This window comes from Lonchura striata, chromosome 14, assembly GCF_050655825.1.
Source record: "Lonchura striata isolate lonStrDom1 chromosome 14, ASM5065582v1, whole genome shotgun sequence".
Classification (NCBI taxonomy): domain Eukaryota; kingdom Metazoa; phylum Chordata; class Aves; order Passeriformes; family Estrildidae; genus Lonchura; species Lonchura striata.
The window spans coordinates 4767039-4783317 of NC_140716.1; the positions used below are offsets into that span (position 1 = coordinate 4767039).

Below are 16279 nucleotides of genomic sequence, written 5' to 3' on the forward strand. Positions count from 1 at the left end.
TAGAGCTGCACCCGCTGTTCAGGGAGGGTGCAGGGGAAGGTTCCGCGGGGCCGTGCCGAGGTGCGGGGCGGGTGCGGGGTGGGCGTGAGGAGGGAGCGGGGCCGGGGATGCTCAGGGAGCCTGCGGCTCTGCAGGACACCTGTAGGAAGGTGCGTGCAAAGGGAGTGTGCAAAGGGAGTGTGCAAAGGGAGTGTGCGGGTCTACAGACGTGCTGAGGGGTGCGTGTAGGCTCTGTCGGGGTCTGCGTGCGTGCGCGGGGGTCGCAGAACAGGACTCTGTGTGTGTGGCTTTGTGTGTGTGCGGGGCGTGCAAGATGTGCGGGGCTGTGTGCGGGGCTGTGTGCGGGGCTGTGTGCGGGTTTGTGTGGGGCTGTGTGCAGTGTGTGCGGGGTGTGCGGGGCAGTGTGTGGTGTGTGCAGGGTGTGTGTGGAGTGTGTGTGGGGCAGTGTGCAGTGTGTGCGGTGTATGCAGGGTGTGTGCGGTGTGTGCAGTGTGTGCAGGGTGTGCGGGGTGTGTGCGGTGTGTGCAGGGTGTGTGTGTGTGGTGTGTGCGGGGTGTGTGCGGGGTGTGTGCAGTGTGTGCAGGGTGTGTGCAGTGTGTGCAGTGTGTGCAGTGTGTGCGGTCTGTGCGGGGTGTGTGCGGTCTGTGCGGGGTGTGTGTGTGGTGTGTGCGGTGTGTGCAGTGTGTGCAGTGTGTGCAGTGTGTGCAGGGTGTGCGGGGTGTGTGTGTGGTGTGTGCAGGGTGTGTGCGGGGTGTGTGCGGGGTGCGCATCCTGCGCGGCGTGCGCGGGGCTGGCGGTGCGGTGGGTGCGTGGGTGCGAGCACGCGCGGGTGGCAGCGGGTCGGGCGCTGCCGCCGCGCACACGCACGGACACACGGACACCGGGACACACGGACACACGCACACATCCATCCACGGCAGAGCTGCCGGCGGGAGGAGCCCGGCCGGCGCTGCCCGCCCTCCGCCCGGTGAGTGCCGCCGCGCCGCGGGACCGCGGGAGAGATGGAGAACCGGGGGGGACCGGGAGGGACCGGGAGGGACCGGGAGGGAACAGGGGGCACCGGGAGCTGGGGGCAGCCCGGGGCAGGGGTGCGGCAGCGCGGCCGCGGGACACGCAACTTTGCGGGGAAGGAGGGAGTGAGGGACAGAGGGAGCGGGGGGAGTGGCTGCGGACCGAGGCCGGGGCTGCTCTTCGGGCTGCGGGGGCTCGGGGCTCCTTCCTCGTCCTCCCGGCGGAGGCGCCGTCTCTCCGCGGCCGGGCAGGGGCTCCCGTCGGTCCCGCTGCTGCTGCCGGACCGGTGCCGGTGCCGCGCTGCCCAGCCGCTTCTCAACTAAGTTGTGGATAAGAAGGTCCCCTTGAAGGGCGATCTCTGCCCCGACCCCCGCTGATCCCTCCTCTCCACACCCTCTTTTGCAGGAAGGGCTGATCCCAGCTTGCCATGTCCAGAGCACTGGAAGCAGCGCAGAAGGCTCTGCCCCGTTAGCCCAGGTTGCCGGGGGTGGGGGGGAATCAGCCATGGATTCATCCCCCCCAGAACCCGGAGCCCCCCCTGACCCTCTGCAGCTCTGGCAGGAGAACCAGACCCAAGGCGGGCTCTGGAACGGCAGCCAGGAGCTGGGGTGGGAAGAGCTGGAGAAGATGCTCTTCCTCTTTGCAAAGGAGCCTGTCACCATCAGCCTGACAGTGATGTACTTGCTGTCCTTTGTGGTGGGCCTGGTGGGCAACATCATGTCCATCAGGGTGCTGACGCGCAAGCGCCGGAGCCGGGTGTCCAGCCTGAGCGCCACCCGCAGCCTCCTCATCAACCTGGCGGTGTGTGACCTCATGGTGGTGTGCATCTGCATGCCCATCACCGTGGGCAACCTCATCTACAAAGCCTGGGTCTACGGGGACTTCCTCTGCCGGGCAGTGCCCTTCATCCAGGCTGTTTCTGTCTCCGCCAGCGTCCTCAGCCTGACCGTCATCAGCGTGAACCGCTACTACAGCGTGCACAACCCGCTCAACGCCCGCTCCTTCTTCACCCAGAAGAGGATCCTCAGCACCATCCTGGTGGTGTGGTTGTTTTCCTCAGGGATATGCATGCCCCTCATCTTCATGAACAAACGGGATGAGATCGGGGTGGTGGAGGGCTTGCCCCTGGTGTTTTCCATCTGCAGGGAGATCTGGCCTCAGGAGAGGCTCAAGCAAGCCTACAACTTTCTGCTCTTCTGTGCCCTGTACTGCCTGCCCGTCCTGTTCAACATGGCCATCTGCTTCCTCACGGTGCGCCGGCTGTGGAGCCGCAGCAGCCAGCTGAAGGACAGCTCTGCCCTGAACCGATCCCTGCCGGCCTCCAGGCTGAAGATCCGCAGGAAGGTGGCACAGATGGTGGTGGCCCTGGTCCTGCTGTTCGCCATCTCTTGGCTGCCCGTTTACCTGATGGACATCTGGATTGATTTCAACATCCCCAAATCTTTGCAGGATGTGACTCCTTCTCCTTGGATCCTGCAGCTCAGACCTTTTGCCCAGTGGCTCGGCCTCACCAATTCCAGCCTCAACCCAATATGTTATTGCTTCATTGGGAACCTCTACAGATCAGCCAAGGAAATGAAGAGCAAATACCACCAAAGGATGGTCTCTCTCTTTAACTTCTCTCTGTCTGAAGGGACAACTCATTCCTCAGTCCCAGAGCTGCTCTCTTACCGGAGTTCAGTGGAGCCTGCAAGGAAAGGACCCTCCACCACCCCCTCCATGGACAGGAGGTGTCAGGGAAGTCATGGCCATAAGAACAAGTGTGGACACTTGAACTCCTGCCAGCATCCATCTCTGAATACTGTCTCCAGTGAGAACACTTCCTTGTAATTCTGCTCAGGAAGTGCCACTCATACCCTCATCTGCATTTAAGGACTCTAGAGATCTTTCTGAACCTGGTATTTTAATGATGGAAAAGAGCTTTCTTCTAATAACTCTTGATACCAGTTCCAAAATGCTGTGACAGGGAAAGAAACAGGTAATGAGATAAAAAGATGATGTATTTTAACTCAGATGAAATTTTAAGACAAATTATTTTTACTGGGGACAACTGGATGTGCAGCCTGTTGCCCAGTCAACAGTCACATAATTAGACAGATCAAGTTCCCAACGAGTGAGCTCTCCCTGCAGCTCCATCCCTGGATGCAGAGGTGCTGTTTGAATACAGCAACGATTTGACTGCTTGCTGCTGCTCACACTTGCTGATGAAGAGCAGTGATAAGAGGCACTCTGTGCTCCAAATCCATCAGTTGTAGTTGCAAGCAGTGAAGAAAAGCTGGAAACAGCATCATAAAAAGTAATAGTAAATGGAGAATTTCATGCACTTTACCACTTGAGATTTCATTGTCTGCTCGTATTGTTTCACTCCTCCATGCAAATAAATTCTCCTTATGTGAAGAGACCATGGCAGAAGTACTAAAGCAACAATCACCATTCCACGTCTGGGAATTCAGAAGGGATAATGTGACCTCAGAGGTGATTTAGGAAATGAAACAGGAAAATATTTTTTTGGGCATCAGCTCTTTCTTACAGCAGTGCTCCTGTGTGTGGAGTGGAAAGAACTGGGCATCTATTAACATGATTTGCACTTGAAAAACCAGCCTTGTTCAGCTGTGTATGTACCAAACAAAGTCAATGGCATGTGAAAATAAAAATAGAAAGTGGTTTATAGCTAATAAAATCAGAAAAAAGTAATGCAATGCTGTTTGTCTGAGAAGGAGCAAATCAAAGGATACTTTTCCTGAGCATCACAAGTAGGTTAAAACCTGTTTCATCCATCTTCTCCTTTAAAGAAGACTTTGATAAATAAATTGTATACTTTTATTCTGTTAGCATTGAAAGACTCCAGTAAAGCTCGAGCATTGTGTTGTTCTGAGCACTGGACCTGTATGCACAAAGGAGAATTTTCTCCCCAAGGTATAAGGGAAAACACGTCAGATCAGACAACAGGTAGGAGACAATAAATCCAAAAGGCTGGAATGATAACAGAGATGAGCCTCTCCCTGCCCAATGCCAGGGAGAGGGGATGTGCACTATCTCCTGGTGCCAGAAGAGCCCATGCCCACCTCCTTGTGCCCCAGCACCTGGCACAACAGGTTTGTCCCCTTAGCAAAGCCCAGACTGAACACAGCAGCGTCCCTGCTAGAGGATTTTGAATTTAAAGGAACTCAGGTTCTGATGACTGGGGGCTTTTTGTATTATTATTATTATTATTACTGAACAAGGGAAGGATGGTTAAGGAAATTCAAGTTTCATATAATATCCTGCTGCCTTCCAGGGTTCCTTTTGTAGGCAAAAAAGTAGAGACAAGAAAATAGCCATTCAACCTAACCCTTGTAATGATCCCTCAATAGCATTTAATGTTAACAATGATCTGCCTGGGAAGTGAAAGGTTCCTCCTTACCAGGCAGTGCCATCCACAATTTGTGTTCTTTATATGAACAAACAAGACATTACAACTACCCAGATTTATGGCTTTTATGTGTGCTAGAGATGAGAACATCTGCATTTTTGCAGGTGATATAAGAGTGTACCTACTGCCTGATCTTTTAGTAGCTGTGGATGAAAGCCTGTAGAGAATTTTTCTCTTTCAATGCATATTCTTTGGGCTGGCAAAATGTGGCAGACTGAGGAGTGTCAAAAGCTTACTCTGAATGCCCACTGATTCCACGTCTGTAAAAAGATGTTCTTCATTCCCAGACCAAATGTAACACAATGTTGTAACCCCTACACTGCCCTGACCTGTATATTTAATCCTGCCCTGAATAAACTACAATGAAGGGACCATGGAGCTCCATTCCCTGTGGTTTCTTGGCTCTGAAAACAGACAGGATCAAGTGATGCAGTCAAAGATGCAAGATATTCATATTTTAAAATATCCCAGAGGAGAATTCTTTTCTCTGAATTTGTGTGCCAATGCCTGGGTCCTGCCTGGAAGCCTCTGTACCCTCCATGAAGGAGAAATAGCAGGGACTGTGTTCTCCTGAGTGTACCTGACACAGGTGCCTGTGCCTTCCTCCAGCCCCACAGAACTCCTGAGATTCACAATGGCAAAAGTCACTTCCTCTAGGCAAGGTTATCTCCTCTTCACACTTCTAAATGTATTTTCCAGTTTTGTTCAGTGTCCCTGTTTTCCTATAATAAAGTCTAATTGATCACTTAACACCTCTTTGCCTCCTTGGTTGCTTCTTCTCTATCCCCCACACTCCAACCACTTCTCCACTGTCTCCACAGTGAAATCTCCCCCTGCTTTTCTCTGTTATGACTCTGCCTGTGAATTCCCCTCCCTCTAATGACCCATTCATGTCTTCACTCCCCTGATGAAAAATCCCTTCGTGCCCTGCTGATCTGAATGGCTCCTTTTGTGCTGCAGACACCTGTTTGCTGTGCAGAACACTGATTTATTTTGCAGGGTTTTACCCAGTGGCTGCCAGGTAGTAACGGATTTCAGTCACTCTCACCCAAGGGTAAAGGAGAAGCAGTGACGTCAATGTGGAAGCCACACAGCATCCTGTGAGCTGCCCGGGCCCTGGCAGTGATTTTATTAACCTGAACAGGTTTGTGGAGCTCAGCAGTGCCTGGCTGACTCACCCTGGATCCCAGAGAGGTGAAACATCAGCATTCGGGAGGGTGGCTTCTTCCCTCTCCTATCTGATGAAAGATCTCTTTATATTTAAGGCTGACAAGACATCTGAGTGTCCTCCAGGCCACACAGGTGCTCGTTTCAGATGGAAGGTGCTTTGATAGGCAATCAAGGGGCTCCTGGTCCTTTGAGGAGCAGGGAGCAGCCACGGCTCTGGCTGGTGATGGTTTCCTCAAAGGAGCTCCAGCCAGACATCTCATACTCCGTGTGTGCTTGAGGAAATGTGTGTTTCTCTAAATGTGCCCAGGCAGACTGGAAATGTGAATTTTAGGCATCTCAAGGACAATGTTTTCCCTCAGCAATGCTGCTAATGCATCTCAGTCCCACTCTTCCCCCATGGGTCCTTCTTCTTTGCTTTGCTGTTTAAATCAATACAGGCATTTTACCACGTTACAGAAATAGGATGTTTAGAACAGCCTCTCTTAGAACCACTGAATCATTTAGGTTGGAAAAGACCTCTAAGATGATGGAGTCCAACCATTATCCCAGCACTGCCAAGCCCCCACCAACCATGGTCCCAAGTGCCACATCTTTTAAACCCCTCCAGGGATGGAGACTCCAGCAGTGTGCTGGGCAGCTGTGCCAGTGCTTGAATCCATTTGCTGTGGTAAGGACTTACAAGCAGCTGCTGCCCAGTAACCCTCTCATTTTCCATGATCTGTTCTCGTACTGTCAGTCCTGCCTCAAAGATGTGACAGGTTTGTTTTGTGGGAACCACCAGGGAGATGGAAAAGAGACAATTTTTTGTACCAGGTATCACTGAGGTTGGTACAATCATGACTGCTACCTAGCCTTCACATGGAGATTGATGAATCACCGCTCCTTATAACAAAACACTCAGGGGAAGCCAGTGGAAGGATCATCCAGGATGTGTGAGGGCAAGCAGCTCCTCTTCTCACACCCTGGCAGCTGCTGGGCTCACAGGCAGAGGGAGTGGTGAGGGCTGAAAGCAATAAAAAGTGTCCAAGAGGAGAGGGCCCATCACAGCAGAAAAAGCCACTAGCAGCTCTTTAAAACAATGATGAAACTTCTGACCTACAGTGGGTGCATGACCTGTAATTTCCCCTTTTGCTCCTTCCCAGAACGTGCTACCAGCCTTCACTGGGAGCTGGCTGCTGGGCTGAGCATTGCTTGATCTATTCAGCACCCTTTATTTTACATCCCTATGAAAAATCCTTCCACATTAAAGTGCAAGGCAAGAGCAGAGGATGATTTCAGACCCGGAAAAATGTGATCAGTGGTAAAACTTTGCCAGGCAGAGTCACCTGGAGGTAGGGCACGTTAATGCTGACACAGCACAGGCTGGGAAATGCTCACTCAGGCACTTGCAGAGCCAGGGCTGAGGAGCCCCAGGGGATGGTGCATGGTGCCCACTCCAGTGCAACACAACAGAACCAACAGATCCATCCCTCTTCTGATATTCATCAGCCCTCTCAAGGGGTCAGCACTCCCACTGCAACACCCCAGAAAGAGGAATGCCCTCCAAAGGGGAACTCCTGCCTGCTGGTATTTTACACATTATTCTTACAGATGCTGGCATTCAAAACAGGATGGAAGCTGGCTGGAAAGTTATCCACACCATCAGCATAATGCCTCCTTCACCACAGCACATCCCACACACAACACCCGAGCTCTTCTGATGTGAAATATCTAAACAGTGAAATATCTAAAAGAACAGAGACTGCAGGATTTGCCTGGGTTTCCAGTGTGTTGTGATGCTCTTGCAAAGAATCAGAGAAATACCACTGTGAATCTTCTAGTAAAAAACAGTGCAGCTCAGCTGACATTTTTTATTATATTTGTCATGAAAATAAATCACTGGCAGCTGCTAGAAGAGCAAATAAAAAGCAGCTATGAGCAGGTACAACCAAAGAGGTTGGTGGAACCCTCTGGGAAATGCAGCCTCCAGGAAAGTACTGGCACGTATAGGGATCATGTAAGACTTTCCCAAAATTTCTGAGGGTGAATAACTACTGGTTAGGTCAGCCCAGGGGTACAGGAACTGCAGCAGTTGCTTTCTCTGCCTGCTAAACATCTTTAGGCCAAGCCCAGACTCAGAATTGACAGAACACAGCTGCAAAGTCAACGCAGCCTCATGTCACTGCCACCCCCAGGCTCTTCTGCCAGGCCCTGGGGGAGGCTCCTGGCTGTCCTCATCAAAGGATTTTTCCCTCCTTCACTTGAAACAGCCAGGAAATATTATAAAATATTTCAGCAAAAATGATGGATGCAGCACTTGCAGAGAACTTTCTTGCAAGTAAGGAATCTACACCAGAGTGTTCCTGTTTGGTGTCTCTTGCTGATTGAAGACACCCCCAGAAGAAATCAATGCCTGGAGTGCAGTGGTGAGGAGCTGGCTCAGGACTGCCAGAGCAGGGGGCACTGATTACCTTGTGATTATCCCCACCCCATGGGGAGAAGGGGAAGTCTCATGGAGCTGCAATGTGACCTTTGATTTTAAACATTTTTCTGCGTTCAACCTTTTCCTTCTTAACTCATTGCACTCTAAGACAACTGCTTTATATTGCACACTGGGGGATGGGTGAATTATCCAAGGATAATTTATTTTTAAAAATACACATGAAGCATTTCTGCACCTGAGAGATCCAGGAATTAACAACTTTTCCCCACATGCCTTACGCTTGTCTCTGTGAGGTTTTAAGGCACTGAGGAGCACAAAATGCAGTGGGCACTGTAGGGTAATTACCAAACTTAAATAATTCCTTTACCTGGCAGGCATTTCCCATCTAAAGCCTCCACCAGGGGCTCTGGGGCCAACCTGCAGAGCAGTGAGCAGTGGCCACCCCCTGCCCCTGCCAGAGGTGGCTGCTCTGTGGCTGGCCAAGCACCTCCAAACAAAAGCAGCAGCATCCCTGGGTGTGCAGGCTGCCCCAGGTGCTGCAGAGTCTCTGCCTTTCTTAATTTTCCACTTGAGGTGTTTTCAGTCAACCCCCGCTTTCCTGTCCTCAGATACTCACCACAAGAACAGAGCTGCTGAATTAAAGGGCTTTATGAATGAGTCTTCAGGCAGATGTATCCCATTACCCAGTGCTCACAAGTCATGAGCTGCTATTTCTTAATGTGAGGCAGGAAAATGTGGCAAAACATTCAGGAAATAAGCTAAAAGATAAAAAGGGGAAGGAGAGAAAGCCCAGACAGTGAAATAAAACCATCTTAAGGCAATTACTGGGGGAGAAATAGATCTGCCAAGGATATTAAAGCTCTCATCCACTTGCTAATCTCTTCCGATAAAGGTCTCACTGGCTAAACTAATAACACTATTAAATCTGCTGTAATCAGTACCAGAGGCAGCCCAAGGATCTCACAAAGCCACATGCCTGGAGGAAGACCTTTCCCAGCATGACTGGGCACAACCAGCAGCAGGTAAGTGGTACCTGCACCAGGGATGCAGCAAAATTGCTGAAGGTCTGTGACTCAGCCACCTCCCTAATTGCCTCCCTCAGCTCAGAACTGCACCTGGAACTCCCAAGGCTGCATCCAGCACTTCTGCTTTGTCTGATTGTTCTTCTGGGCTCTGGTAGCACGGGAGCAAACAAGAAATTCCTGCACTGCCTCCTGGTACACACTGGTATTTGGAGTGGGCTGACTCATAAAGCTTCACGAAGGTGGGATGTTCTCCTGCAGGAGCTAACAGCCCAACACAGCCCCTGGCAGAAATGCATCAAGGAAGAGATTCAAAATGGCAAAACTATCCAAAATCCCCCTCCTGAATCCTCACAGCAGTGGCAAGGCTTCTCTGTGAGTGGGAGGGAAACAGATTTTGGGGGGACAACCAGCCCTGCAAGGTCCATGTGGTGCTCTGGAACATCAGGGAGGAGGTGCAGAGGTGCATCCACATAGCAACACCAGACAGTGATCAGGAGTTTGTGCAAAAGCATTTTTGGTGTCACCCCTCCATCAGGGCTGTGGAGATGCTGCCCCTCTGCAGCAGCAGAGTGTGCCCAGGCTCCTTGCTGCCCAAAATCATGCAGATCCTGCTTCTCCTTCATTCCCTCTCCACCACTGTTGGCTTCAGCAGAGTTTCTTCTGATTCATGCCCACGGGAGATTAGAGGGAAGCACAGAGTGAATGAAATACAGCCAAGGTGAGGCTGCTGTCACATCAGCTGCTGTAATTCCACAGCCTTAATGGATCTACTTCTAATTTACAAGTGAGAGCTGGACCTGGCACCACAGGCTGAGTAAAAAGGTGTCATTTTTATACAGTCAAATTTATATCTGAAATAAATACCACATTAGGTCTTTCCAAGAGGTCTGAGCTGCAATGTGTTCTTTCCTCTCCCTGCAGAAAGGTGAAATTCTTGCTAATGCTTTCATTACCCTCAGGTCTCAAGGCTGGATACTTTTTGGCCCTCTGCTTGCTCCACACAGGCTGTCAGAGGCCAAAATGGGCAACTGTGTCCCCCAGCAATTTAGTGAGAGATTTTAAGCCCCTTCCTCAAGGCTGCCTTTTGCAGGGAATGACACAGTCCTGATGATGTGCAGCTTCTTACAGTAAAAATTCAGATAAAGGAGAATAAATTGTTTTCTATCTGTATGGGCTTTTCTTGCAGACCTCCGAAATAAGGAATGCAAACATATGAATATACTTCCAATTACAGTGTAAGTACATCAAGCTTAGAACACCGTGGGTTCCTCCAAAAGTTGGTGAATATCTGTGTGATCACAGGCTGCGAATGGAAATTCATGGCTTAACCAAGACCACGTCACACAGGACCAACTGTGTGGATTCCAATGGATCTCCAGACAAACACCCTGGAAGAAAAACACCTCCAGCAGCCACGTTTCTGCATCTGCAAGCACAGTGTGGGAAGACTGAGTAGGGTGGGAAAGTCTTTGCTCTCAAATAACAAAATGCTCTTTTTGATCTCATCTCCTTAATTCTCTTCCTGAAGTCCAGGCATGACAGCCCAGAAGCCAGAAAGCTGCCAAATTTGTCATGGAAACAGCAAAGCTTTTCTGCAAGGCTCAGTGCCAGAACTGGAAGCCAGAACTCCTAGAAACAGCAAACAACTCTTTCCCAGTCTTGGCTTCACCAAGTAGAAAGCAAAACTTGGGAAAACAGGGGTGGGGCAGTGATGGATGTGGGGGTCTGAAAGTGAACATGGAGCAGCTCCCCTTCCTTCATACCTACTGCCAGGGGAAGCCAAGAGAGGCTCTGCCAGGGCACGTGGGAAGCTCCTCGCTCCAGCCTGGCTTGGCTGCAAAGGTACAACACAACCAGAGAGCAGGAGCTTAAATTTCTTATCTGCTGGCTTGGAGCTGCCTAACCAGAGGGAATCTTTGCTGCCTGCTCCTGTAGCACAGAAATAAGGGCCATAACCCATGGGCTGCTCTCATGCTGGCAATTAGAAGTGACTGGAGGAAATTCTCAGGGCATGGCACTTTGTGATGAAAGTCTGTATCCTGCTTTGTGGGAGCAGAGATGTGCAGTGCTGGTGGGAGAACTCAAAAGGAGTGGGAAAGAGAAAAACAGCATTTCATTTGTGCTGATAAGCTTCAGTATGTTTCATGGCCAGCAGCTTTTGCCCATGGGAAATGTTTTGATAGATTATTGTTTTGGGGTTTGTTGGGGCTTTTTTTCCCCAAGTCCTTTTCCCAACTGTGAGAAAAGCTAGGAATTGTAATTTTTGTTCCTTGACATGCTGTGCTGGATAAGAGAAATCTGTGAACAAAGGGGTGAGATGAGGGAGTGCCACCCTGAACAAAGAGCTGGACACAGACAGAATTGAAAACAACACCGATTGTGAAGTAGCAAGAAGGTACCTAAACTAAGAAACCAGAGGTGAGCACTTCTGCTAGGAGGAACTGCTCAAATAAACAACACAGGGACTACACAAATTTGTCTTATTTTATATGCCTCACCTCTTACTATGGGATGGTCTGCTGTGCACACAGGGTGTGGGGAGGACAACTGTCCCTGCCAGTCCCTGCTGTCCTTTCCATTGCCTCTCCAATGGAAAACTGTCGGAACTCAAAATGTCCCTCAGACATTTTTGGATGTTCTGGGCCCAGGTCAGAAGCATTTGAGACCCTGGCACAGCTGGAAACAGCTGTGATTTTGGGTTTGAGCCATGGAATGATTTACCAACCTTGCAGGAAGAACAAGAAGTCACAAAAGTTTAGATATTATAGTAGAAGTAGTCACAAAGTAGAGGGAAGAATTTTTGAGTGCTGTACAGGGGGATTTTGGTTTTGTACATGGGGGTCAGAGGTTTTAAGATGGAGGGATTCGGGCCTGCCCTGTCCTTCCTCTTTCTCCTTCCTTACCTCCATGTTCTTGGTGATGTTGGCACTCACAGATTGGTTTAGAGTAGAAAAGCACCATTTAATATAGGTAATAGGCATTGGGGTAAAACTGTAACCATGTAACACGTAATGTACATATAAAAGATAGAAAAGCACCATTTAATATAGGTAATGGGCATTGGGGAAAAACTGTAAACATGTAACACGTAATGTACCATATAAAATACAGCAGCAGCCCTGGGTGGGAGAGAAGAAGCAGTCGGGGTCAGAGAGGATGTCAGGGTGTGTGTGTGCCTCTGCCTGAGCTGTGAGCAAACCACAGCAGCCCCAGAAGAAAATCTTTTAGATAACTTGCAATAAACTTCCTTGAGACTGGACAACAGAGACTTCTGAGCCTTTCTTTGGAAGCACGGGCTGGAGGAGAGACTTTTCCACCACATGGAGCCACCCCTGACCTAGAGATGAGCTCTGGCAGAAAATGGTCCCCATGCCTCCCTTGTAACATCACATGAGCCTCAGCTTGCCTTGACTTCCCTCCCTGAGGATCTCCCAGGGTCTGGTGCCACAAACTCCCCAGCCCATGGCTTCTGTCCAGGAAAGCAGGGCTGGAGCCACACAGGCTCCATTGCAGGGACTGGACCTTCCAAGGGAATGGGATCTGCATGGGTTAGAAAGCATGGCTATTTAATTGGTCCTTGCTTTGCTCCTATTTTTATTGCTAGCCATTTAAATTATACAAATGAGGTTTTATCTTGTTTCGTCCCCAGAGAGTCAATGCATTAAACAAAACATTAAAATATAATCACAGAAACTCTCTCATATATATTTATAATGTCAGAATTGCTGGCATTAATGCAGAAGTGGTTTCTTCATGCTTATCTCTCCTCACTGTTTCTATATCAAAAATATACAGCACACGAAAGATAAACACATTAAACTGCCCAGCCATTAACACATCTGCCATCCAGAAATAAATGCAAGGAACAAATTTACAAGGAAAATCCAGTGAAGGAGACAAACACAATTACAATGATGTGTCTCCACCACTGTCTGAGCATTAAGGATGATGATAAGGGAAGTGTCATTCCAAAGACTCTGGCTTTTGGAGCTGTTTCCAACATGAGAAAACACTGAGAAGAAGAGCAAAGTGGAAAACCCACAGTGACCCAGGGCAAACAGTCTGGTTTGCTACCTGTGCAGGAACCCCCAGAAATACTGGGGGACAACTGGCACAGAAGGCAGGACTTAGCCCAGATTTTCAATAGTTACACGCAAAATACTTCCCATTTTGGAGAGAAACAAGACACTAAGGGCAGCTGTCAACCACATTCTACAGCAGAGGAGTGTAGGAAAGGGTGAAGATGCTCAGGGCTTCTCAGCACCAGCAGACAGAGCAGCCACCACCTGCTCCAGCCCCTTTGTCACTCTCAAGCTCCTGAAGAAATGCTCAGCCCCATCTCAGCCAGTTTGGTGTTGCTTTCCCAGGCCAAGTTCTGCCCTGGAAAGGTGCCACAGTCAGGTTGCCTCCCCAAGGGCTGTGAGGTGGTGGCAGAGGGTGTCACAGCCACCAGCAGCCATGGTTTCTGTGGGGTCTCCATCGAAGTGATCACCAAAGTGATGGAAATCAACCTTTGCTTCGTTAGAGTCTCAATCCCTTCTCATATTCCCTTTGCCTGACTGTTTTTCAAGGAGAGGGATTACTGCAGCTTTATCCCAGGCTGGGCAGAGTCCAGCCTGGTGTATCTAATCAAGGAGCCAATCTCTTCCTTGTGCTCCAAGCACCAAAACACAGACACAAACCCTCTGGCACGCACTGCTCAGCTGGGGCATCCTTGCACTGCCAGCAGCAGCCCCGACACTGCACAGCTTTCCTCCTAAGCCCCTGGAATTTTAAGGCAGGAGCTGCTCCCCAGCACACCAGCACAATAATCTGCCTTGTTAAGAATCCCTCAGGCTCCAGATCCCATTTTGGACTGATGCTTTACTCCTGTTTGTAGATGGCCAATGTCTGCTTGATTTGTGAGTGCCCCGAGCTGCTCACAAATTCAATTGAGCACCCTTGTGGGAATCACTCCCACAGTCACACCAAACCCGAGGGAGGTTGCCAGGAAAGACCAGTCACAAAGAGCTGACCTCCTGCATCAATAACTGCTGCTGCTAAAGCTGACTCCTCAGACATTAGTAAGATTGACTGCTGCTCCCCACCAGATGCATTGATGCCAAGTGCACCTTGAGTGTGTATTAGCAGTAAGTTACTGTTGGTACCTCTCAGTTTCTTCCATCAAAAAGCAATCACCCTCCTCTCTTTCCCCATGGCAACCAGGGTTTAGTAATCACCTCATCACCTATTCCAAATTGAGGCTGTAATACATGCTCTCAAAGACTGAAAACTCCAGTCTTTATTAAACTGCAGGTATTTGTTACTCACTCAGACCAAGCATCTTCCAGGCTGCATGTGGATAAATGTTCCCTCCTCTGGTTTGAAGTACGGTGGGATGAGAAGGGCAGAGAAGGTAAATATTTAAACAGCCTGCAGAAGGAAGGCCATGCTTTGAGACATAGGAAACCAAATGCTCCACAGGTGAATCTTCCAAGAAAAACACAAAGGATCAGGAATTAAGTATTGTGTTTTACCCACAGGGGATCCTCCTCTCATATCTCATTTTCTGGCTTTTGCAGGCAAGTTGACAGCCTGAATTATCAAAGCATTTGTGCTACACAGGAGGGATTCTCATTTGGGGGCTGGTGCAGCAGAAGACATCTAAGATGGAAATGGAGCTCACCATTTGTTCCTTTGCTGTCAGCTCTGGTTACAAGAAATGAGTTTCTAAAGCCTCCAGCCTGGCCAGGGACAGAACCATCAGTGTATCTCTCACTTGTAAATGTGCTGCTAAGAGGGTAGAAAATAAAGAGCAAAGATTCTCGAGATTTGACTGAAGGTGCTGAGTACTCACTCACTCCTAACATTTCTTATCCAGAACCACTTGTTTCACAGAAGTTTCCTAGCAATAGATCCTGTCCCAATAAAAAATCTGAGCACTGAATTTTACTCAAAAAACTTGAAAAGCGTGGAAATTATATAAATTCAAAAATGAATGATCACAGCTTAGGCTTTTTTTTCTTTCCATATATTTGTATAGTAAATATGATGCTAATTAGATGACATGACGAAAATAGGGAAAAATTAAAGTATAAATGTTTGCTGTGACAATATTCCAAGTCTGGGGGGAAAACTCTTTGTAGTGGTGGAAGGAATGAATTCTGCTGGATCCTAAGACACATACAGTGATTGAAGAAAACTTAAAATGCCTCCGACAAGAAACTGCTCGTGTGAATGTACTGCTTGGTGGCACCATCTACTGGGTGTCATGGAAACAGCTGAACACGGAGGAACTGGAGTCAGAGTCACTTGCTGTGCCCAGAGAGGGAGCAGAAGGTCAGGGCGTGACATGGGACTGGCAGGGTGTAAGATGTGCAAAAGCACTTGCAAAATCCAGAAGAGCAACTGGCTCCATCTCACAGTTTTGCCTACCAGGTGAGAAACTGTTTTCCACAGTCTCTCTTTTCCTTTAATCTTCAAAGAAAATAGCAAAGTAGGGTTCCTGCATTGTCATTCTGGTGGTAACACGTGAATCCCATGCTGGAGTTCAACTAAGAAATCCTATGTGCACATTTTTCCTCCCTCTTCCAATAAATATAAACCTAAGAAAACATCCAAAGTGGAACGTTAAGTTACTGGTTTTGTCACCCTGATTCTTAAGATTTTCTAAAGCCTTCTGAGTTTACATTCTGTGGCAGAACTTTCCCACACAATTTCTATAAACAACATATTGTTTTGCATTCCTTTATGGGGGTGTAGAAACTTGATGTAATAGTGGTTTGTCCAATGTCTTTGGAGAGGTGGCCCATTCCCTCTCCAATCCAATGTCACCTTTGGGAAAGTATAAAAGTTGGAGTCAGAGAAATAAACCTTCTTCTTTACCTTGCAAATAGCAGGTGGCTCACGTCGTGCTTTCGCGTGTCCTACAGTGACAGTTTTGAATTCTCAATCCATGGAGAGGGCAGGATGTGGAGCCAACTCAGAAGAAAGATTTGAACTCAAGCCTTGAATGTCTTCAAGGCACACAGTGCCTTCACAAAGAATGAAGATACTTCACAGAAGTCTCTGCCAGGCTCAGAGGTGGCTCGTCCATGTGCTCTTTGGTGGCCCATCTTTGGCACACATGGGAGCACCCAGCCCCTCCACCATGCCAGGGGTTGGCCTCCCATGCCCTGCTGCCCCACATCGCCAGGGACAGCTTGGATTTCCAACAGAACTCCTCCTCCCAAGCCCTGATCTCCCAGGCCCTCATGGGGT

The 16279-nt window shown here is 49.1% G+C and overlaps 2 protein-coding genes across 3 annotated transcripts in view; one reads left to right on the forward strand and one right to left on the reverse strand.

Moving 5' to 3' along the window:
• The window catches only part of CHST12 (carbohydrate sulfotransferase 12), a 44314-nt gene that overhangs the window by 3947 nt on the left and 24088 nt on the right, over positions 1–16279 (reverse strand). The window lies entirely within an intron of this gene.
• Positions 751–5169, forward strand: LOC110475575 (galanin receptor type 1). The gene is made up of 2 exons (XM_085591689.1): positions 751–967; positions 1417–5169. Exon 2 carries the CDS (start codon positions 1516–1518, stop codon positions 2839–2841), a length of 1326 nt encoding a protein of 441 aa, XP_085447815.1. The 5' UTR covers positions 751–967; positions 1417–1515; the 3' UTR covers positions 2842–5169.